The sequence below is a fragment of the Anas platyrhynchos genome, chromosome 1 (genome assembly GCF_047663525.1).
Source record: "Anas platyrhynchos isolate ZD024472 breed Pekin duck chromosome 1, IASCAAS_PekinDuck_T2T, whole genome shotgun sequence".
Classification (NCBI taxonomy): domain Eukaryota; kingdom Metazoa; phylum Chordata; class Aves; order Anseriformes; family Anatidae; genus Anas; species Anas platyrhynchos.
The window spans coordinates 196760017-196784333 of record NC_092587.1 but is presented as its reverse complement, the minus strand read 5'-3'; the positions used below and the strand labels follow the sequence as shown (position 1 = coordinate 196784333).

The 24317-nt window shown below is 41.5% G+C and overlaps 1 protein-coding gene across 12 annotated transcripts in view; it reads left to right on the top strand.

Moving 5' to 3' along the window:
- FAT3 (FAT atypical cadherin 3) overlaps positions 1–24317 on the top strand; it is a 419198-nt gene that overhangs the window by 372940 nt on the left and 21941 nt on the right. For all 12 annotated transcript variants that reach the window (XM_072032791.1, XM_072032790.1, XM_072032787.1 and 9 more), the window contains 3 exons: positions 9046–9180; positions 10190–10347; positions 19390–19858. In XM_072032791.1, coding sequence (XP_071888892.1) covers positions 9046–9180; positions 10190–10347; positions 19390–19858 — 762 coding nt within the window. The remainder of the gene's footprint in view (positions 1–9045; positions 9181–10189; positions 10348–19389; positions 19859–24317) is intronic.

Genomic DNA, 24317 nt, shown 5'->3' with positions numbered 1-24317 from the left:
TCAGAATTCTCTATCTGCGGTGTTTTCTGTAGTCAAGAGCAGACTGTTTGGTCAATTTTTAAGTAATAGCGTTAGAGGTTCTGAACAGATACATCTATTATAACAATACTTGGCTTTTTGTTACACATGAAAGGCTCTGAAATAAAAAGGGATTTTCACAGGTTTGAAAGGGACAATGCTGCAATATCCTCCAGCTGAGTCCTGGAGCCAATGCAGGAGCATTGTCTGCAAAACACTTTTATATTCCCTAAGTCATAGCTTTGTCTCATTTATGTACCAAGAAATCACAAATCCTCATCTCCATAGGGATGGTGATAGCCCTCACTGTGTCAGAAATTGTTTTTCTGGCAGCCAAGATTTTCACTGTGTATAATTTCATTTCATTACTTATTAAAGTCAGTAATGATGTATATTCCCTTCAGAAACTAATAGTGAGTGGATGTGCCTTATAATCTATTAGTTTAGCTCCAAAAAAGGGCTTTACAATACAGAACAGTTCTGATCCAGCAGCTCTCCCCTTTTTCTTCTCTGCTCAGCAAGTTTGCACTGGAAACATAAAAAATCAGCTAGGACAGCGATTTCTAATTTTTTCTGTCATGTACCAATCAATCCTCAAAAAGTTCAGGGATTTTAGGGATAGGACAAGGGGGAATGGTTTTAAACTAAAAGAGGGTAGGTTTAGATTAGATATAAAGAGGAAATTCTTTACTCTGAGGGTGGCGAGACCCTGGCACAGATTGCCCAGAGAAGCTGTGGATGCCCCACCCCTGGAGGTGCTCAAGGCCAGGCTGGATGGGGCTTTGGGCAACCTGGTGTGGTGGAAGGTGTCCCTGCCCATGGCAGGGGGTTGGAACTGGGTAGACTTTAAAGTCCCTTCCAACCCAAACCATTGTGTTAATCTAAGTATTGCAGGTTGCCTAAATTACTGTCTGTGGTCCATAGCCTCTGGACCATCTATCATGGCTATGAAGACTGCTGTTGAGAACAGTTGGTGCAGATATTTCCTTGTCCAGCTGGGAAGCTGGATGGGTCCCAGATCTCCCATTCAAGCTGCTAGGTGCAGATTTCCCATGTTGATCTAGAAGCCTTAGCATGGGCTTGTGCATCTCAAGTCCACCATCCAGACTGTAACAAAAATTCATTCGTCCAAAGCCGCTGATTTAAATATATAGGTCATCAGATAGATGATCTATAGGTGCCTGTTACTTGTGCAGAAATAAGATACCTTGTTAGGAAGTAAAAAAGCTCATGCTTTGCCCTTCTGCGCATTACTTAATGTGTCATCCTCTTCTAATGTTTTTAATTAAAGGAGCCACAAGAAATGTCTTGCTGTTTAGGTAAATACACAGATACATCACTTTGTTTAGTCCCTTAGGAGTTTAACAGGCTTCTGAGGATATATTAATTAGAAAACTTGAGTATGGCACTACTTTCATGAATACTAAGGTCTAGGCTCAGTAAGACTTAGAAAAATCCAAATACTTCCTTTGATCAGAAAAATCCAAATATTTCCTTTGATCCTTTGTACATGGACATAAATGCAGCAAACCAGAAAAAAAGAGCACAGAATAGCAGAATAAATCTATCATACCTCCTTTTACAAGACAGCATTATCAAGATACTATCAATATAATAAAAGCATTATACTTCCTTTGTTACTAGGATAGTTTAATGACCCAGTCCAGTAAATATTAATAGCTTGAAATATGACAAGCCCATTAAAATATCGCATATGTTTTCAGTGGTCTGATTCAATTATGACCCAGAAAGCTTGAGTTTGAGCTAATTCACTCGTTCTTGAAATATGTATCATACTTGGAGTGTTTTTCCCACTGGCAGATGTCACAGATATGCACAATTTATGCATGCCAGCTGTGCATAACTTACCTAGATTACCTTTGTGAGCAAACGGAGTTATCTAACATAAAAATGCAGGGAGACTGTAAAGCAGGCAGTGTGTGAACTTCTAAGGATCAGCAGCTCAGTTCTGGAAGGATAAGTTCGAAAGTTCAGCTATATCAATCAAAGCCTTTAAAATCAATAAAATTGAATGACCTTTTTTTTTTTTTTCCAATAACAGACTTTCTCCTTAGATTTCTGGCTCTTCTGCTTGTGTTTATGTGAAAAATATAGTAACAAACTGGGGTTTGTTTCAGTGGGGCTACAAGGCCTATGCAATTGCCAATCTCCCATCACGTGATGTAAGGCATGCAAACATCTGTCAGTGCTTGTGGGAAATAAAGATAGGAGGACCAGAATAAGTATATATAATAAATAGTTCTCATGACATTCTCATTTTTCAGAAGCAGAAATCTATTTCACTTTTTCTGTGTTTTTTGTTTTGTTTTGTTCATGTTTTTTTCATGTGGCATAGTAATTCTTTTGTGTTAAGACAAAGATGCAGGAAAGAAGCAGGTTTTGTTGGGTCTACTTTGCTATAGTGGATGGCTCTGTGTTATAACCTTACAAAAGTGAGGTTCCATTAATACGGGAGAAGGCTTGATTGAAATTATCTTGACAAATGTGGGTATATATCTACATGTGAGCTGGTCACTCCAGGCCTCATTTCCAGACAGTGGAAAGAATGAGGTATTTTTAATGATGTGATACATCTCTCCCTGGATGTCTAAAATCAGTCGGATGAATCATGCCCTAAAGTTAGATGAGATGAATTCCATTTCAAGTGTTTAATATGGTTCTGGCTTAATAGTTTGAAAGAATTTTTCTAATAGACCCAGAAGTGTTCAGCGAAAGTGCAGACACTCACATCTATGTTATTTAATCAAGTGAATAGCAGTCTTGGACCACTCGTGAAACCAGGCAATTCAGACTTTATGAAGCCACTTCTAGCATGTCATGAATGTTCTCACAAAAGGAAATCATAGACTGTGATGCATTATAGGATCTGCTATTTATCTAGGAACTGATCTTAAATGGTGGTCTGTTCCTCAGTTCCTCAGAGCACACATCACCTCATAGAGTCCTGAATGTTTTGCAGTACTGGGCATAAGGAACCCAAATTCTTGTCTGTACAACTCCAGTCCTAATACCAGGATCCTGAACAACCTCTGCTCTTTCCAGTTCCAGGAAGCTCACACATACTAGTGCCTCTTGACTTGTCCTGTCAAGACAGCCAGGAAGAATAAAGGAAAAGGTGTCTTGTCTATGCTTGGGAACAAAGAACTGCAGATAAATTTGATAGATTTCATTAAATTGGTTACAGTCCTTTTAACATTGCGCTTGTGTAAGGGGAGATGTTTCTCCCTGAGAATATTCTCTACTTTAAGACCTATGCTGAGAATGCAGGATCTCATATGAAACCCAGGAGAGATGAAGCATGAAGTGGGAACCTGACTGTAGAATCAGGGAGAGTGGAGATTTTTATCTGTCACCTAGGTCTTAAGGGAAGCTGTTACCAAACAGTGGATGGAGTAGGCCAAACTGCCATTCTTCTAAAACTGGAAGAGAAACTGATTCATTGGGACATACTGTGTGGTAGGACATACTTAGGGCACACCATGAGTGTGTTCTGGGGGCTCTCAAGCTAACTGAAACCCATGGTTGGCCTGTGCAGAACCAAGTTTGTGGTATATGCATTTATATGCGTACTGTAATCATTGCCTACAATACCTGGTCACTGTGCTCCAAAACTAAAACCAAATTAAAGCTAAACAAGCATAGTCTTCTTCAACAGAAGCTAATCATGTCAACCCAAGTATCATGGGTTGACTGTCTTCCCTTCCCGCTTGTGGTAGTTTCACACCACAGCAGCAAAACTCCAACACGCCACTTTCTCACTCCTGCTCCTCAAAGGAGCAAGAGGAGAAAATATGATGATAAAAAAAGCTCATGGCTTGGGAAAAGGATAGGATGATCACTCACCAGTTGCCATCACAAGTGAAACGTACTCAGCTTAGGGAGATTAATATAATCTATTGCCTGTTGCTAACAAGCTAGATCGGTGAGAAATAAAAGCAAACTTAAAACACCTTCCCTCCATCCACCCTCTTCCACCTCCTCCCCCCTAAGAGGCACAGGGGAACAGGGAATGGGGGCTGCGGTCACTCCCTGATGCTTGTCTCCGCCACCCCTTCACGGTCCCTCTCTGCCCCTGCTCCCCATGGGGTCCCTCCCACAGGATGCCGGCCTTCCTGAACTGAGCCTGCAGGGGCTGCCCACAGGCAGCAGCTCTTCAGGAACTGCTCCCACACGGGTCCGTCCCACGGGGTCCATCCCCCAGGAGCAAACTGCTCTAGCACGGGTCCCCCATGGGTGGGCAGCAGCTCCCCCCAGGCCCCCTGCTCCTGCGTGGGCTCCTCTCCATGGGCTGCAGCTCCGGCCTGGGGCCTGCTTCTGCAGGGGCTCTCCATGGGCTGCAGCCTCCTCCAGGCCACATCCACCTGCTCCACCGGGGGCTCCTCCACCCATGGGGGGGCTGCAGCGTGGAGATCTGCTCCATGTGGGACCCATGGGCTGCAGGGGGACAGCCTGCTCCACCAGGGGCCTCTCCACAGCCACAGGGGAACTTGTGCTGCCTTGTGCCTGGAGCACCTCCTGTCCTCCTGCTGCAATCACCTTGGGGGCTGCAGGGTTGTTCTCACTCCTCACTCTCCCAGCTGCTGTAGCACAAGTTTATTATTTTCCTTTTCTTCAATCTGTTGTCCCAGAGGTCCAATGAGCATTGCTCATGGCTCAGCTCTGGCCAGCAGCGGATCCCTTTTGTATCCGTCTGGAGCTGGCTCAGTTCTGACCTGGGGCAGCTGCTGGGCTCTGCTCACAGAGGCCACCTCTGCAGCCCCTTGCTATTAAACCCTTGCCATGTAAGCCCAATGCATTCCACTACCTGCCTCTGTGAGAAACATATTTAAGTTGTCATTAAAACAGACATTCATAAACATTCATCACATAAACTTCACTTATATCAACAACAAAAAAATCCCCCACACCAAATCAACATAACATCATCGCAACAGCAACAAAGGTGGACAGTTTATACACTTTGTCCCTCCACCACATTGCAATACGAGTTCTCTACAGTTATTGCACTCTCCCACCATGTCCAGTCCATGTTTTGTCCTTTACTTCATGTAGTTATCACCCTTATCTCAAATTCCTCAAGCCCAAGGTTAGGCCACCTCTGCAACCTGCCCCTGCTACCAAAACATTGCCATATAAACCCAATATATCACTAAAATAATCATTAGATTGTTTTAAAAGTAGCAAATGGGAACGTCCCTTTATTTGCCTTATGGGACTGACCTTCAGAGTCACCGTTCTAGCTTTTTTCTGCAAATGAGAGAAATGGGCTAATACTGAACATATACATATATATTCCAAGAGATTCAGGAGAATGGGCTTATAAAAACACAACAAATACCTCAAGGCTCAAGTTAACATTGATGAAGCACTCAATTTAAAAAATATGTTTACATTCCTGGAAGTGATCCTTCTTTGGGTGTACAGTAATTAAATAAATGTCTCATTTTGATATGTTTTCTTCCTCAGTATACCAGTAGGGAGACTGTAATACTTTTAGCTTGATTCAGAGAATTAAACTGAAGATGAACTGTCAGAATCAAGTGGGCCTATTCCACCTTCCCTGCCATGCTCTGGTTGACACTATCCCTTACGTCTCTGGGATATCCTGTAGAGAACAGCTCTATTAATACTAATGTGAGTTTCAAGAGAATACTATGGGTTTTCTGGACTTGGGTACAGGAAAAAAAAAAAAAAAGAGATCAATTCAAATCCATATTTCTTGAATCTCTATTGAATGGTAAATAGACTGTTCTTTGGACTGGAAATGCAACATTAGAATAATTTTATTTAAACTCAGGCTGTAAATCTTTGATGTGGACAAAGTACCCTTGAACGATTTCACAATTTTGCTTCACACAGTTGTGAAATCAGCCTGAAAATGCGTGTTAGCTAGGGCAAAGCAATAATACAGATTTGTAACTTATGTACTTATAACCATACAGACAGGCACAAAGCATTTATTCTCCCAAGTCTGAATATTTTAAAACTTTTGTGACAGCTATGAAATCCTGCTGCAGCAGGATGAATAAAAAGTTGATTTTCTTGTAGCTTAGCAGAAGAACTATTCTTGGCCTGCCAGGATAAGCAGTTCTTTAGTGTATCTGCAGTTATACTAAACACATTAGATCCTTTCCATATATTTTTGGACTTTGGAAAAATGACTCCCAGGTACAAATCAGGGCTTGAATCAGCTAAAACACTGGCAGAGATGGATAACAAAGTAACCTATTGCTTTATTGCTTCATGTCAAAGATGCAGTCATAGGTTAGGGGTTGTGAAAATTTGTAGAGCCATATTCAAGAATCTCTGTCCCTTTCTTCTCCGCACCAAGAAGCTGTGGGGCCTTTGTCCAAATGACTTGTCTGTCAGCTATGCAGAGGTTCATTTGAATTACAGCTTCACATAAGGTTTAAGTGTGTTCAGGGAAGAGAGAATCTATCCACACAGCACAGTTCTGTGTATTTGTCACATAAGAATAAATTAAAATAGCCTACAGAGCCAAGTAGAACGTACAAGCCAGCATATAGATATTTAATCACCCAATATAATTTCAGAAGTAATTTTAACTTGTTACTGAATTCCAGAGAACTGGTTAAAAAATAAGCTATAAAAAACATATTCTTGGTTAAATTTTGTAGACCTTATATTTGAATAGAATATAATTCTGCAATGCAGTAACTAACATTTGTTTCTTGATAGGATGAGACTTAAAGTGTGACTGTATATTGCAGCTGTTATTCCTGTTAATGTTACCTACTAAACTGATTAATAAAGATTGCCATGCATCATTTTCTAACAGTGCTACAGGCAGTACTGTAAATCGTTTTCTGCATAGACCTCTCAAACAAATGTTTGACAAAGGAGGGGAGGATGTTAAAGATTAAATTGACTGTGCTGTATATCAAGCAAGACATTTACAGTCCTTGCCGTATTTGTAGTCAGCCCATGTCCACTTTGAAACCTGCAGCGGTAATTTTTCTTTTTCCAGAAAATACTTACAGTACCAGGTAATTTCAGCTATGCTTGCTATGAGCTCTGCTTGGCTTGTACTAAAGTGTAAGAGCAATAAGATTCTTTTTTTCATTACTTTAGGGATTTATTCTATGACAGGTTGATTTCTTCCTTTATAAATTGTAAATAAAATACATATGCTCAAAAAATAAAGTAATATTTGAATATGACTAAGGTTCTACAATAACCAAGAACTGCCAATATTCAGAAATTGATGGGTAAGAAGGTGCTGGCTTTTTTATCATTAATATCATCGCCTGTATCTATTACTCGAAGTAAATGAATTTGATAGGCAAAAAAAAAAAAAAAAGAGAAGCCAGTCCATTCCCAGCAACTGGGTCTCTCTTAGTTCAAGCCCTGGCTGCAAATCAATAGAAGCAAGGACGGGAATGGCTTTTCCTGCAGTTGAAAGCATATAACTTCATAGCAGTTGCACACAGACATCCAGAGGTAGAAGCTGACCCTGCATGTACTAAATTCTTTATTACGACCAGCAAAAGGCTAATTGTTGAGAAATTCATGTAATCCTGAGAATTCATAAATTGAGCATGAACAGTTGTATTGTGTTTTGCATACAGTTGGTAGTGCTTGAAAAAAATTTAAGAAATTAAAAAAAAAAATTAAAAAAATTAAGATTAGAGCAATTGAAACATATATTTAGACACTTTGAATAAGTTATATAGAAGTTCTATCCAAGAAGTATGATGTTGGCTGGCTTTAAAGTTAGCCATTGACATAGTGAGCATGTTACACGTTAAAAATTTAGGTTTCAAAGAACCTTAATGAAATTGTATCACATGATAGTATTCTAAGTGAATTTAAAAAACAGTATTCATCTGTCTCTTCATATTACTTCTATTTTGAAGTTAGTAGTAGTTTTGAATTCACCTTTTCTTGAGCAAAATTATATATATATATATATATATATATATATATATATATGTATATATTCCATACTACTAAAAACATATAAGGAAAGAGCTGACAGCAGCATTCAAACTAATTCTATCCAAATGACACTCTCCCCCTTTGTAATCATCAGTTGCAACTATTTAAAATTGTTTCTTTCTTCAATTAGGTAATACCAGGAAATACAGTCACTGTATTTTTTACTTTCAAAATTTCTTTGCATTTTTAGTGTCCAAGACAAGTATTCCTCTTTTGCTGTTTTTTGTTTTTGTTTTGTTTGTTTTGTTTTGTTTTGTAGTTGTGGTTTGGTTTGGTTTGGTTTGGTTTGGTTTGGTTTGGTTTGGTTTGGTTTGGTTTGGTTTGGTTTGGTGTGTGTGTGTTTGTTGTTTTGTTTGTTTGTTTGCTTGGTCTTGGCCTGGACATACGGAGTTTCATATGCAACAGAAGTTCTGTAGTTACAACCACAAGAAAGGAGGATAGGTTTTGGGCAGCCTGGGCAAGGTATGCAATTGGATGTGAGGTCTTGGAAAAGCCAGGAGGAACATGAGGACAGAGCCTGTGCCTTGTGCTCAGACTGCAAGTGTGCCCTGTGCAGTACAAAGATGAAAAGTTCAGCTGTCATTCCATAGCCAGGGAATTGTTTTTTCTTATTTTGTCTCCCAGGGAATTCTACTTCTCTAAATTTGCTTTACGTGGGCATGCTTGGGCAAAAGGATTGTGTAACTACAAGTTATTTTCTTTCTGGTAGCCCTAAATTCCCTGTACACAAGGCTTTGTGAATAAATGACTGGTCTGAGCATCACAACACCAATGTATATCCAGTCACTGCTAATAATAGCCAGTTTTCATAATACTCTGCCGTAGGTTTTAGTGCACCCTTTGAAAAAAACTTAGCAGTGTTTTGCTAAGTACTTGTCTGGAGGGCATCTCTTCCTGAAATATTTTTTATTTATTTATCATTATTCTTAAGCCATGCTTGGCTTGTACTGAAGAGCAAGATCAATAATTGTCTTTCTTTTATTAGTTCTGTATTACTAAAGATCATGTTTTACACTGTGTACTTGACAGTATTTTAACTTATTGCAGGAGGACTGTGCCCAGGGTCTAATGATCCCTGCCTGGAGAAGCCGTGTCCAGGGGACATGCAGTGTGTGGGGTACGAAGCTAACCGGAGACCATTCATCTGCCAATGCCCACCTGGAAAGCTTGGCGAATGCTCAGGTGCACGTCACAGTGGTAAAGGGGGATATACTTGAACAAAAAAAAAGGGCTGTCGTTCTCATATTGCAGATAGAGGTGCCACTGAAGTAAACAGAAGATCTACCGTTTAACCCTTCTCAGCACTGGCACTTGGTCTATCTTATCTGTTCATAAGCCCTGGAAAACAATCGGCTTTATAGCTACGGGACTGCATGAAGACCATGATCAAGTTTCTTTTGGGAAATTCCTACTGACTGGGTTGAATCCCAGATCATTAAAACAGGCTGCTGAGTAAACAGGACTTTTCCTAGAGACTGTTATGCTAGATGCTTTCCTGCCATGGGCAAAGCTCTATAGTTTACTCCTGCTTGCAATGTAGATCACCAAAATTCCAGCCTTTACTAATGAAAACACTACAGCATCCCAAAAATAAACTTTCAGGACATTTGTCAGTTCTCTGCAGCTGTGTTGTTCCCTTGGATACAAAGAGAGCGGTAGGGAGCCCATGAAGTGGAGCTTTCCATTTACTTCAGTGAATCCAAGGCTATGTAATGTGTTCTTGGAAAAAGCACAGCAGATAATAAGTTCTTTCACAGTGGTCGTGGGCAGTGGTTGCAGGGAATTAACTGTACAGGTTTGGCTGCCATCTGCCCACACCAGACTTTATACCCATAACTCAACTCCCTGCTGTACAAGCATGGTTGTCTTTAACTCCCTCTGTTACAAGTGAGGAGAGATAGGTGTGCTCAGGGGTAGATAACCTTAAAAATGCTGAACACTTGGAGAAAACCCTCTTTCATTATAAATACGGAGAAATAGATCTTTCCCCCATCGACTGAAAAACAATTTCATGAAAAAATACCATATATATTTGTAGTAGGTGCAAGCTTTTTTTCCCCATCAAGGTTGGGCTTATTTACAAGTTTCGTCCTAAACTCATTCTCATTTGCTGTAATTAACTAGATTGACGGTGATGGAATTTTTTCCTGTGTCACTAAAAGAACGTGTCTTTTCAAAATGATTATTTCAGGCCACACTTCCCTTAGCTTTGCTGGGAATAGTTACATTAAATACCGTGTTTCTGAAAATAGCAAGAAAGAGGAATTCAAGTTGGCTCTACGTCTGCGAACTCTGCAAAGCAATGGGATTATAATGTACACCAGAGCGAATCCCTGTATAATTCTGAAGGTAATTAAAATAACTTATCTTTTCTGCAGTTCTTTTTCTTGATTATATGTTTCCTGTTGGCTCTTGATTTGGGGAATGTTGTTCTCATTTCAGCTGTAGATTTAGAAGATGAAGCCTGATCAGTTTGATGCTAACAGGGAAAAAACAGCAATTTCGACAATGGCAGCAACAACAACAATCAAAAAAGCAGCTTGTTAGTGGTACTTTACTTGGAAAATGCTCTATTGGGCACTGTTCATTATGAGAATATTATATGTGTCTGCATGCAGGAGCCAATCTGTACAAGATGTAAGATTTGGCCATTTATATGACCATATAGTCAAAACAAGGCATGCTGAAATAGCTGCTCTTCCCCTGTGTCCATGCCTGTGGTTAGAGAATATGCCATTGCTGCTGTCAAGTGAATTCCAGAAACCAACTGCTTAGAACATGTCTCCTACTGAATATGTAGATTTCTACCTTATGTGAACTAAAATTATTTGTCAGAGAGGCATGGGGTAGCTGGAGATTGATAGCTGATCAATATTTAATTGATAAGCTCTCAGTGCATTTTCATTCTTTGTTGAGTTTTGTTTTTTGTTTGTTTGTTTGTTTTGAATGGCAAATATCTGCTGGATAGAAAAGGAGTGATGGGCTCATCCAAGATGTGTGTGTAGTATTTCTGCTAGAGCCTGTAGGGTACGAAACGAAGATGCTGACTTTGGTAACTCAGCCATGTCCTGTAATTCAGCAGTGGGAGAGATGGCACAGAGCCTTTTGTGTCTGTATTTACAATCTTCACATCACTTTTGGCTGAATGGTAATGTTAAAATTGCTAGATGAGTTATTATTAACGGGCAACAAATGATTTTATAGCTGTTGGACTGAAATATTTCATCAGCAGGAGTATTGTCTTTCATTCTCTGGGAACTCTCAGCAGTGCTGAGATTTGTATGAGACGATTAAAGTCTGCTTTGAGACATGTAGAAAGGCACTGTTTGAACTTTTTAATATACTTTTTGTTAAAAAAAAAAAGCTGAAAGGTTAAAGATCTTTTTTGAAGCCTCCAGTGTGGTTGCTCTTAGCATCTATCAGTAGGGAATGTTGCAATTTAGTTTTGAAAAATGCTTATAAAAAAAACAAATGGCCCTGGTGAAAGGTGCCACTTGAAAATGGTAGTAGATGATACAGAAGCAGACTGAAATGGTGTTAGAGTGTTTATAGGAAAATTTATTTTTTTAGAGTTTAGTGTATAAAACTGTAGTGATTAGGGAGTCCAATAGGCCAGGATGATGGTGTTTTAAATCATGCCTCTTCTAGATAACATTTATTTCAAATATTACAAACAAGTGGACTCTGCAGTGCAAGTATAACACCTACCTTTCCACATAATTATTTTAAGTGAGTTGATTATTACAGTTTTTCATTGTTATTATTCCTAGTTTTATGGAAGGCATGGATGAAAGTAAAAACACTAACCCTTGCTTTGGTGATAGGAAAAGGTATTTCCATGGGGAAATCCATCCTGTACTGCAGTTCGGTAGAGCTTTGGTTAGGGAAGTAACCCCTGAGCCCCAGGTATCCTAGGCTTTAGGAGAAAGCATGCCCAGAATCACCATTGCAACAGCTAAGCCAGCCACCAAAGCCTACTTTGGAACCAGACATCCCGTGAAGCTCATCTGACAGTATTCTGGGAATAGACCTAGCTGCAGTGATTAAATCCTGCCATTGCTCCTTCACTCTCCTGTTACCTCTGTCTCTATGACTTGGGTAGTGCTTCTGCTGCAAAGTGGGAGATGTGTTGATGCTGATGGACTGAACTCAGGCTGCTCTCCTTCTGGAGAAGTTTGATAATCTTTGGGTTATAGGCAATTGTGTGGAAATCTCCAGCTGAAGCCAGGCAATTTTGGAGCCAAAAGCGAAAAATTCATGATGTTACATAAAAATAAGTAAGAGAGCCCTACATGGCAGTGGTCTGGGTTGGGTTCTTAGTTCTGGATTAGGAATTTCATGGTTTTGGCCATGGTTTCCCACAATCACTTAATCATTTTGCTTTGAAAGGTACTGGGAAGACAAAATGATAATTGAAGGAGCAGTGACAAGAACAGGTTGTGTTCTGCTGCTGTCTCAGAGGCCAATCTCAGGGTCATGTTTTTTGTTGTGTGTTTTTTGATTGTTTTTTTTTTTTGCTCCTAGCTGCAAGGAAGGATCTGAATCCATCTCATGACACTTAATCTTAATCTTTGGACCCATCATGTGTCTGATGGGTGAGTTCCAGGGTCACGTATGCAGTGCTAAGATGCAAGGGTGCCATTATCTCCAATGCATCAGGCAGGGAATGACACAGGGAATTCCCCTCCTAGAGTCTAACACCTTGCTTTTCATCTTTTAGGTAGGGCAGGATTTTCTGTTGAAGTAAGTCCTTTCCCAGATCTGTCCCTTGGATTCTATAAGCACAAGGTTTAAGGAAAAGAAAAGCATTACATTTGGTGTGGTTTTGGAGATGTGGTATGACTTAAAAGGTCAGGAATTCCTAATTTAGTTCATGAAGCTCATATAGCAGAGGAGCATCAGACTAAGGTCTCACAAAGGTGCTCAGTGGTAGCCAAGTGGCATTCTGCTCAAGGGATGTGGCCCTAGCAGGACTCCAAGAGTATCAACTGACTCATGAACTGCACTTTGGGGATCCCTTAATCCAATGTTTTCAGGTAAGTTACCCTTAGACCTTCTGAGCTTATATTTTTTCATTTGTAATCCAGAGGTTAAGCTTTCTCTATTTTTTTCTTTTAACCAAGTACGTATGTTGTGAGATAGGGAGACTCTCAGAAACGAGGCCATTGAGTAGATTAATTAGAGGTCTATAAATGTGAAGTTGTTATCATTTGAGCATTGCTTTCAATTAAATTAAACATGAGGAGAAGCTTTCCAAATAAATGATAAAGGATGGGATCCTGTGCTCTTTTGAGCACCTTGGCACCACTCCAGCAAAGCACTTAATCACTTGCTTAACTTCCTGTATTTGAAGGCAATTGGAACTGCTCACATAACTTAATTTTAAGCATATACTTAAGTATGTTGCTGGTTTAGCACCAGAAGGCCCAGCACCAACACTAAACCCCAGACGAAGGTGGAGTTGGAAGAAGTTTAGACCCACTGCATAGTACAAACCCACAGGAGAACAGGCAGAAGCCAACATTACTGTTGGGGTGTATAGTGGCATTGATTTTTTTCAAGCAAGTCTCCCCTGTTGCAGTCTATTTAAAAATTAATGCTGCAGTATGGTTTTCACTGTTTAAATGACCAGCTTAATTTTGTGAACTCATACATTTATGATAACTTTAGTGATGGAAATATTTCATAATCATAGCACGGTGTCCTTGGATGAATAATCAATTCCATAGAGCAAACTGCCCGTCTACTCCTTTGCTGAAAGCCTACCAGCTACACTGTGTTGATACAATATAATAAGGGTGTTATTTATTCAGCTGTTTCAAATAAAGCAGCTCATCCATCGATTTTGAGAGGTTGGCCATTTTTTCATTGTGCGCTCCTGCTTTTAAGACAATTGGAGCAAAATGAGATGCAGGTCGATGGCCATTTTTTTTTTCCTTTGGAGGATTTCATATGCCGAAAACAGCATCACCATTTCCTTTTTCCTATGTGGCATCTATCTGGGAAAAATAAAAGTTAACAATTTAAAACGTAATGAGGCCATTCCAAAAGAAAATTCCACAGTTTATTTCATTTTTTTAAAGGAATATAGTGGAGATTTGATTTGATTTCTAAAACTCAAAGGATTAAAAATAGGTAAAGGAAGAGTTTCTCCTCATTCCAGAAACATAGCTGTTAAATGGTAAAAGGCAAGCATATGTTCTCCCGTCCAGGCAGTTAATGTGAAACTTTGCATGGTTTAGTTAAGTGTGTATTATACATTTTAATGCATTACTGCTGCATGGCTTATGCTGGATAAGATTGAAGCTTGGATATGATCCCAGCTATGGCTGGAGTTGAAACAAGTAATATTTTAATTAAATATACCGTTTTACACAAACGAACCCGAAATGTAATTCAGCTAACGAAATATTTCCCCAGATAGATTAGTAGGCAGCATGCTGTATCCATGATGTGTGACTGCAGATGGACTGTGTGAGCCTAAGGTGGTCTCAGAAGAACCATTTGATCATTTTATTACCTATGTTGATACACAAATATGAATGTTAGCCAAACATCTTAGCCAGGCTAATATTCTAATATAATTTACAGTATGTGCTTGGCTCCATTTTGCTCATTGAATGAAACCACTGAAATGTAACAGATTGCATCACCTTTTGGAGCCGTCTCCGTTCTTTGTACTTCTCTGCCCACTTTATATGTGAGGAACTTTGTGTCTACATGTTTAAGTGTGCATTTACCTCACTGTCCTAATGAGTGCAGTGAGAGGCAGTGTAACTGAGCCCAGAAAGCTTTCAGAGGTGGGCAGCTGGAAGCGCCATGGGAATTGTGTGCCCCTGTGGTTGAAGCAGCATCTCCTAAGTTTCATCTAGATGCAGAGGGTCTCTGCATTACCAAGGGGCTGCAGGGTTTTCAGGTCTCTGCTGTAAGACAGAATAACTCAAGCTTTCTGCTGTGTTGTCTTTTTTTTTTACATAGCTGGAGAAAAAAGCAGTGTCACACGTTCAGTCCTGAGCTGAGAGTCTGGTGCTACGAATTGTCAGTCAGTCTAGTCATCTCTCTGAGGTTATTGTCTGGATAACTGCTGAGCCCTGGCACAAACACTGGTCTTTTATTGGATTTCCATACTATTTGTTTGCATGTACCTCATTTGGTCAGAAGTTTACTTAAAGTTCAGCTTTTCATGGTATCAAAGTCCAGGCTATAACCTAGGATTCCTCTTTGAGGATGAAACAGTGCCCCTGACGTTACATCAGTTAGGAGGAATCACAGGAATTAACTGCTGAATTGAAGTTCTGCAGCTGAATTCTCAGTGCTTAGGGGAGGAGATGTCTTTCTGCCCTTCTGCAGCAGACCCTTCTCCTCCCTGCCCTGCCAGCCTAGCTGCTGAGTATGCAGGGCAGGAGCCCTCTGCTGTTGCTCAACCTTGTTAGAGGCTCGGGGCCAGCAGGGGACAAATAATTCCTCTCTGCCCCACTACAGCAAGGCCTGTGACCATCCATTTAATAAAACTATTTTTATGGTCCCAGTGCTAGGGGATTCTGCGCATGTCAGAGTCTTTAATGTATTTATCCATAAAGCACTGGTGTGAGGTAGGGAAATGATGTTACCCTTGTTTTACCGATGGAGACTTGAAAATAATGACTTGCTTGAGATCCCAGAGGAAGAATGTAGCAGAGTGTGGATTCCCATGCATATCTATCATATCTTAGGCTAGTACTGCAAGTTGGACCATCCTTCCCATCTTTCACTCCAGCCTAAGGTGGGGGTCGCTAGTGCCTTTTTAATAAAAGGAAGGAAGCACAGTGTTTCAGATAATATACATTTATCGTGTATGTCAGATCATCTGCTGGCAAAAAGAAATAAAAATGGATGAGAAAGATGTATAAAACATATTTTAATGGTGAATCTTATACATCATCGTTTCCCATATATAAATGCTGCAATATTTATCCCAGGTGCTCATATGTGGTGTTGTATTTATAAAGATAATTGGAAAAGCATGTTCTGTGAATAAGGGCAATAGACATGCAGGCAGTAGGTCCTTCAGGGTATAAATAGTCTTAGGGGAGGTATATGTATGTCATATACAATCAGTAGTACAGTTTCCATAGGAAAAAATCTTTAGAATAAGAGGAAAGTTAACTGCTATCCAATGATGGCCATTTTTCATACCGTAATATGTTGGCATGTATTTTTCTGTGCGATTTGTATTCCTGTTGAGACAGACCATGCTTTCTGAGCAGCACCTTCAAGGTTTGTGGACTATTTTGTTGCACAGAGAAAAGTAAAGCTATTGCTCCATCTCAGGAAATCATCTCAGGGCATCTTGTTTACTGAGATTCCTCCTGAGCAGATCCATTAATAGGCCTAATTTCCATCTACAGAAATAGTTTATAGCTGAGTTTTGAGTCCTTTGAGAAAAGACTTTCTAATGAAAAATGGTCCAGACTTACTTTTCTATGCATCCATTAGCCTTTTTTTGATTGAGCTGTAGGAGTACCAAGCAACATCCATCTCTCAAACATGTGTTACAATCACAGACCTCATTTCTTCTCAGTTTCATTACATCCTACAGGTCAAGGACTTCAATATAACCAGTTGCCCATAGCAGGACCTAATTCTTGTTCTTTTGGCTCCTTCAACATGCTGTTCACCCCTCATGCTATTCAGAATATTTTAGATAGTGGGCATTTGTGTGGAGCTCACTGTGTTTGGTGTCTGCATCTGCCCTGTGAAAGCAATTGCAGAGCAGTGGAGCAGTGTGGTGTGGTGGCACCCCACCTGGACCATGTGGCTTGGCTTCAGGTTACACCCTGGTTCAAATTCAACTCGTCATGAGACTGAGATCTAGAAAGCGGAGACACGAAGTCCAGAGATCATGAGAAGTCAAGGTTTTACCCATAGTTTTTCTCCAAGTAGTTTTGCGAACCTCCAAGGGCAGTAAAGTGCTGACAATAACAATAGTATGATTATCAAGGGGGAACTTGTGCTTTAATGTATGATATAGACTTAAGTTTAGTGAAGACTGGAGCACTGGCAAGTGGCAAACAGTACTCAGACTGTAATCTGAGGAGTATTTCTTTGCCTAGAGTAAAATGTATGGTCTCAAGTGGTTTGGCCTATGAGCCATTGACAGCTGTGGCACCCCTGCTTTGCTAGAGGAGAGCAATAGCATGGTGTTATGGGTAAGGTGGTGCACAGCACAGTTTGTGCTGCAGGGAAGGCTGCAAAAGGACACAGCACCTTGAACTTTTCAGGGGGGTAAATAATGGCACAGAACTGTCTCGAGATGGGGTTTGCAGGAATAAATACATCTTAGATTATGGCATAAAGGTAAAATAATTACAAGAACTTTCAGATAGCTTGAATCCAATTAATATGTCATAAGATAGTTCTTGATGGATTTTACTTTTAGACCTTCACTACCAGGGGGGAAGGGCTATATTATTTTATAGTCAATGCATGGGCAGATTAAATGGGAAGCACATCTACATCCCATTCTCCTCCAGCACTCCAGCTTGCCAATTGCCTAGCACTTGTCAGCCATGTTCACTTTATAGCCACCCTCCTGGACAAGGGGAATGAGGGAGGAATCGTAAAATAGAATCACAGAATAATAGAATAGTTTGGGTTGGCATGGACCCTGAAAGACCTAGTCCAAACCCCTGCCGTGGGCAGAGATCTTTCACGAGACCAGGATGCCCAAAGCCCTGTCCAACCTGACCTGGAACACTTCTAATGATGAGGCATCCACAATTTCTCTAGGCAACCTGTTCTAGCGTCTCAATCATAAGAAGTCACAAAAGTTGTTCTAAAGCCATGAAACCAGCATAAACATGAGGAAAGGAGGAAAACTGGAAGCTATCTTACATAAGGTATATGCAGAGCAGATAGCATAGCCTCCCTGGAAAATAACTGACTTCTGACAAACCAGAATATTAGAATTAGAACTGGAACTAGAATAGCTCAGTTGGAAGGGACCTACACAGATCAAGTCCAACTATCTGACCAGTTCAAGGCAAACCAAAACATAAATCATGTTATTGAGGGCATTATCCAAACGTCTCTTGAGCACTGACAGGCATGGGACATCAGCCAGCCTTCTCTACCCAACCAGCAGGTCCAGGAGGGCACCTTTTCTCCTTGGCTCACTAAGTGCTTGTGTCAGGAAGTTATCTCCAACATGCTTTAGGCATTTCCCAGGCTTGCTGGTCATAGCAGTATGATATTTCCAGCGTATGGCTCTGAAGTGGGAATCTTCCATAAGGATGAGGGCAACTGATCCAGAGATTTCCCCTAATTGCCTATAAAATGGCTCATCTGTGCTGTCATGCTGGGTGGGCTGTCAATAGTAGATATCCAGGATGAAATCTGCTTTGCTGTCTGTCCCCATAAACCTCACCCAGAGGCTCTCTGCTGCACCATCCTCAAGACTAAGGCTGTGCAGCCACATCTCTCCTTTTTGGACAGCACGACACCTCCACCTCGCCTGCCCTGCCTGTCCCTCCTAGCACTCCAGTTGTGGGACTCATCCCACTGATAGCAATGGTATCATAGCCCTGGGAAAGGACCAAAGCTTCCAGTTTATCCCATTCATTCTTCGTACTGTGTGTTGGTATACAAGTATTTTGGATGTGCTCCTGAACTCTCAGCCCTCCCTGGAGCATCATAAATGCTCCTGTTAGCCTTGCCACCCTCAGGCAGTGCTGCACCAGCCCTTGGCTTAACCTCAGTGTTCCTGATAGTGTCCCCTTCCCCATCCATATCACAGTTATCCCTAGAGGAACTGAACTTAGGGACAAATGCACACCTTGCTGAGATGCTCTAAAAGGTTATAGAAGCACGGGATGCGTGCGTGACCAGAGCATGTAACATCCACAGCTGATAGCAGTGATCATTGACTTCATCTCTCTCCGTCAGAGGTGGCTGCTTGCCCTGAGGCACTGTCTGGTAGCATCAACCACCGACAGCACAAATGCAGCACACAGGTGGACAGCAGGTGGACAGCAGGACTTGCTCAGAGAAGCACAACGGCATAGCAGCAGCACTACAGCAGAGCAGGAGTCCTGTGGTCCATGCCCTGTTCATTGAAACACCCTGGGTTCCCAGACTTCCCACGTGTTGCGCATCCCTGTTTCTATATTTTCTCCATACTTTCAGTTTGCCTACAGTAACTGGCTTTTGGTGAATTCTAAGTAGTAATGGTTACCACTGTGTGTTTATTGCTGATGATAAAGGCACAGCTTCTGCTATTTCAGCATCATGTAGGAGACATCTTTAGCACTGTACAGAGACTGGAAATCCTCTGTGTTTGCAGATTCTCTCTGAGAGCGTGTTACGAGACATCTGAGTGTTTGAAGCGCTTTGATTTCTGTTCTCCTCCTGCAGATTGTGGATGGCAAACTCTGGTTCCAGTTGGACTGCGGGAGCGGCCCGGGAATCCTGGGGATTTCTGGCAGGGCCGTCAACGATGGAAGCTGGCATTCTGTCTTCCTGGAGCTGAATCGCAATTTCACAAGCTTGTCCCTGGACGACAGCTACGTGGAGCGCCGCAAAGCCCCCCTCTACTTCCAGACCCTCAGCACGGATAGCTCCGTCTACTTCGGAGCCCAGGTCCAAGTGGATAACGTCCGCAGCCTGACCGACAAGAGAACGACGCAGGTCTTGAGCGGCTTTCAGGGCTGCCTGGATTCAGTTGTCCTAAATAACAACGAGCTGCCGCTCCAAAACAAACGCAGCAGCTTTGCAGAAGTGGTTGGCCTGACCGAATTAAAGCTTGGCTGTGTCCTCTACCCCGACGCCTGCGAGAGGCATCCCTGCCAGAACGGCGGCACCTGTACGAGCGTGCCATCTGGTGGTAAATATTTTGCATTACTTTATGGGTTTTCCCCCTCGTTTTCCTCTACAATTTATTGTCGGAGATGGTTTTATGCAGCAGCATGTTTGAAAAAAAAAAAAATCTAATGAACTCTATAAAACTCTGATGGATATTGCAAATTGTGTAAAAGCTGTTTGCTCTATAAATAAGGGTGAAACCGTGCCCCTTCTCATTGCATTAGTATTCCAGGAGGAAATTGATTTATTGGCTGTTAGGATAATCCTATTTCTATAGAAACCAATAGAATTGCAATTACTGTAATGCTCAGCTGGATTTTTCAGGATCCATTTACAGCATCGAAGGTTGTACACGAAGATGGTGATTTCGAACGTCCATCACAGATGCAGCGGTACTGTTGCCCTTCTCTGTTTCTGAAGCTGTCAGAAATAATTACTGAGCTGTCTACAAACACCTTTTGTGACTACGTAATTTGATTCCATGTCTGCATGTAGAAGAGTGAGTCCGCACTATTATAAACCCCCAGAAGTATATTTTACAGCTTCCTTGGAGGCCTGAGTGCTTCAAGGTCTGAGTAATACCAAAGTTTATAGGGCATTGATTTAAACGGTGCTCATGTTAGGGTTTACTATCCAGTGGTTATACGGTGACTTGTGTGATTTGGTGGTAGTGACTTACTACCTAGTCATCTAGTGCACAAGGTACCCTGACCGTAAGAATATCTCAGTAGGAAAAAAGCGAATGGCATACATACAGGGCCTTTTTTTGTAGGGCTGTTCTGTCTCTGCAGACAGTGTACAGCTTTCCCATCCAGTTTCCTACACTGTATTAGCAGAAAGTGTTATTCACCTTTTCTGGCAAACTGAAAATTTGCCACAGTGAACTGACAAGATCTGATGTTCCCCTTGTCCCGGCAAGGACATTTTCCAGTCCAGAAAGGAGGATGCTTAACAGGGAGGTCTTCTGCAAGCAGAGAGCTTTCCATTCACTTACTGTTAGAGGTTTGGTTCATGTTTCCCTAGGGAAAATCCCGCTAGGCTTTTTTTATGAACCATCTAACCACTGTCCAGGGCTTTCTGCTTAACTGTGTCTATGCAGTTCCCTCATACCTGTAAATGTAATTTCTGCTTTTCATTGTTTTCAGCCTCACTCTCATATTTCCCTCCTAGTTCCCCCAGGAGTAGGTAGTTTGCTGCACTCTCTAGCTCATTTTCTTATCTGAGTGTTTGGCTGTTACTTCAGAATGTCTTTGAAACCTGCATACCTGGAGGAAGCTGCAGGACACATTCCCTGTCCTCCCCAAGCAGCCGCATGCTGGCACCAAGGTCTTCTAAAGTCCTTCCAACCCCTCACTGAGACCGAGATTTTCTGTGCCCGAGATTATCTGTGTGGTGCTTTTAATTGAGGTATTTTTGTGAAGGTGCTGTTCACAGAACTGTTTTTGTTGGTTATGTATTTATTTACTCATTTATTTATTTGTTCCTAAACTTCAGAAACTTCCTAAGCCTTAGAACAGTTTAATTTAGTTTTCAAGGCTGAAATCTGATGAGCAAAACTGACTGTCAGACAGAAGTTTTCTGTCCTTATATAGTAAGCCCCAGCAGTGTGGATTTCTGATGCCGAGGTCTCAGCTAGCATCCCCTCTGGATCCTTGGCTTCGATTCAGCTGTCATCTCCTGTGCCAGCATTTACTTTCATTGTCCTCCATAGTTAGTTGATTTTGTGGCTCTGACACTTCTACCTTAAGAAACCCTGGGCCATCTTCAAGCCATGCTTTTTTTAGTAAAAATAATTAAATACATATATGCATACATTTATGCCTGTCCTGAACTCCAACAGTACATAGATGCCAGTGATCTCATATCTCCCTCCAAAAATTAAACAGTGCACTTCAACAGAGGAGTTTGTACCGAGTGGAGGAGCTGGATTGTGCTTCTGCAGAGCACAGGGTGTAGCCACGCTGTTTTCTGGGGTGTCTTGTGCAGCCACAGGCAGAATCAGTCCACAGCTCATTTGGGATTTATTTGTAGTTTGGCCCAGCAGGCACTTCTGCCTGCTAAATGTTAGAGGCTGGGCTCCTACCCTGCCTGGGGTTGTAGTGAGCAGGGTGAAGGGTGCAGCAGGGGTGCCATCGGCGTTGCTGTTGGTGGATGGAGATGTGCAGTCAGGTGGGAGCAATGAGACACAGGGCTGTGCAGCACAAGGATGGATGCTGCTGCTTGCTTTTGCCATTATAGGTCTTTATTTACTGAGGGAAGGCAAGAAAAGGAGAGCTGCACAACAAGGGCAAAATAAATTCATCACGAGGAAGAAGGATGCTGCTGCCACTGATAGAATTATTTAAAAACTACGTAAATCCCTAGGAAATAGGTCTGTAATATGTATATGGACATAACACAGCTTTGATTCAGACTCCATGCTTAATAAATGAGGTTAACCATTCCCTAAGTTAGCATCCTAGGAAGCACGAGAACAACTCCTTCTATTGATTTTATTTAAGCCTATTTACAGTATTGCTCAACGATCTCGTGATGAGTAAATTGAAACCTTTCTAATGAACTGCTTCACAGCAATTGTGTGTGTTTTTTTCCCAGCTCCCTGTGCATGCCAGTTCACACTGAGGGGAGCAGTGGGGTGGGGAGAAACCAGTGGCTCTGAAGGTTGGACCCATTTTATTACTGGAATGGCACGCACAGTTTTCTTGTCAACATAACTCGCTGCTGGAATGCAGACGCAGAGCTGATTTAACTTGCCTGCCTTCCTGCCTCGGTGAGGGGGCATGTGCCCTGTGGGGATGTTTCAGCTGCCTGCCGTTCAAAAATCTGTTTGCTGTTTTTACTGCCTCAGCAGCGTATGTAAATACGGGATTGTTATAAAGCCATAATTCCAGCGCAATGGGCCCTGACTGTACATCGGTGGTTCTGTAGCCCAGCCCCGTCAGGAGAAGTCATGGGCAGGTTTTTTTTTTTTCCACCAGGCAAAACAATTCTGTTGCTAGCGTCCTCCATGCACAAAAAGACCATGTAATTAAATTCCTTAGAGTGGAGAGCCCAACAGCACTGCAAATGCTAGTTACGGAGCCACAAATTGCAATGTGCATTTAAGAATCGCCAGACATTGTATTCGCTGACATAGACGTTAGCAAATGGATTTCATTTAAAATAGAATAAAAATGTAATAAATCTTCATTTTTTTTATCTTAAGAAAGGAAACAGCAGCTTTCTGGGAGAGGAAATGTTTAAAAATACACTGTGCAAGCAAAGTCGCATTTCCAGTCCCAGGGCGTTCAGTAGCATCAAGATCTCTTTACTAATACTAATATCATACTAATATGATATTTTCTTCCTATTAGCATTTCTGGAGAATAATGGTCCCTTGGAATAATAATAGGATTTATTTTAATAAATGAATTCTTTAATATGAATTTTACAGAGCAGATTTCATATGCTGTTAACATCCTTTTTTAAAAACAAAAAAACACCCTACTGTGCTTTACAAGGAAATTAAGAGAGAGAAAAAGAAAGCACATATTTGTAGCTAACTTTAAAAGAAAACAGTCAACTAAAGGTTATCCAACATTGTAACATGAAAGTTGCTGGCTAGATGCCAGAAATCAAAGGGGCCGTGTCTAATTTACACACAATTTGCATAAATTGATCATCTAAAATGCAAACTCGGTAATAGTACTCCTGTTGTGAGTTCTTCCTTTCAGTGTAAATGCCTACTGTCCTGTTCCCCATTAATAAAAAGCTGCCTCTGACTGCTGTTTAGTTCATGCTGCAGCTATGGGAATAGGGTAATATTATGGCCCTATTTTGGGAGTTACTAAAGTGGTGCTTTGTACACACGAGGAGTGTGAAGGTATGGAACAGGAGGACAAGATGGGGATCTTGGGCTACAGGAGGATGCATAGATAGCTCAGATGCTCTGAGACATCGCTGGGAGCACAGAAGAGCTTCTCTGCTTCCAAAATCTGATTTCTGGACCAGCAGAAAGTGGCCACAACAGGAACCTCAGCTTGCTCTCACGTGTTTCCACAGGTCTGAATTAAGTCCCGTGGCAGCAGTGGATGTCAAGTGCTATCTCTGTTTAAAGCTGAAACAGGGTACAGTGTGTCCTGGAACCCCACGGGGACATCTCATGCATGCTTAAAAGAGCCTGGGAAAGGGGGAAAAACACTCACCAGTAGTTCTGCTAACAACCAGGAGAATCCCAGCAAAAGGAGACTTCAGCTTTAGTACAGTTTTCCTGGAGCCGTTGGAAACCACAGCCCTGAAATGTAGACCACATTCTTCCAGATTTTTAGTCTCTGCCCTTAAGTATGGGTCAGTAAAGCTATTTTTAAAGAAAGCTGTTAGCATTTTGAAACCTGACAAACTGCCTCGCGTTCCTTAACAACTTGGCTCTTCGGACTGAAATTTCCCAAGAAAACTCAACCAAGTGTTTAAAGTGTGGTTAAGCTATAAGCTGCTGAATACGA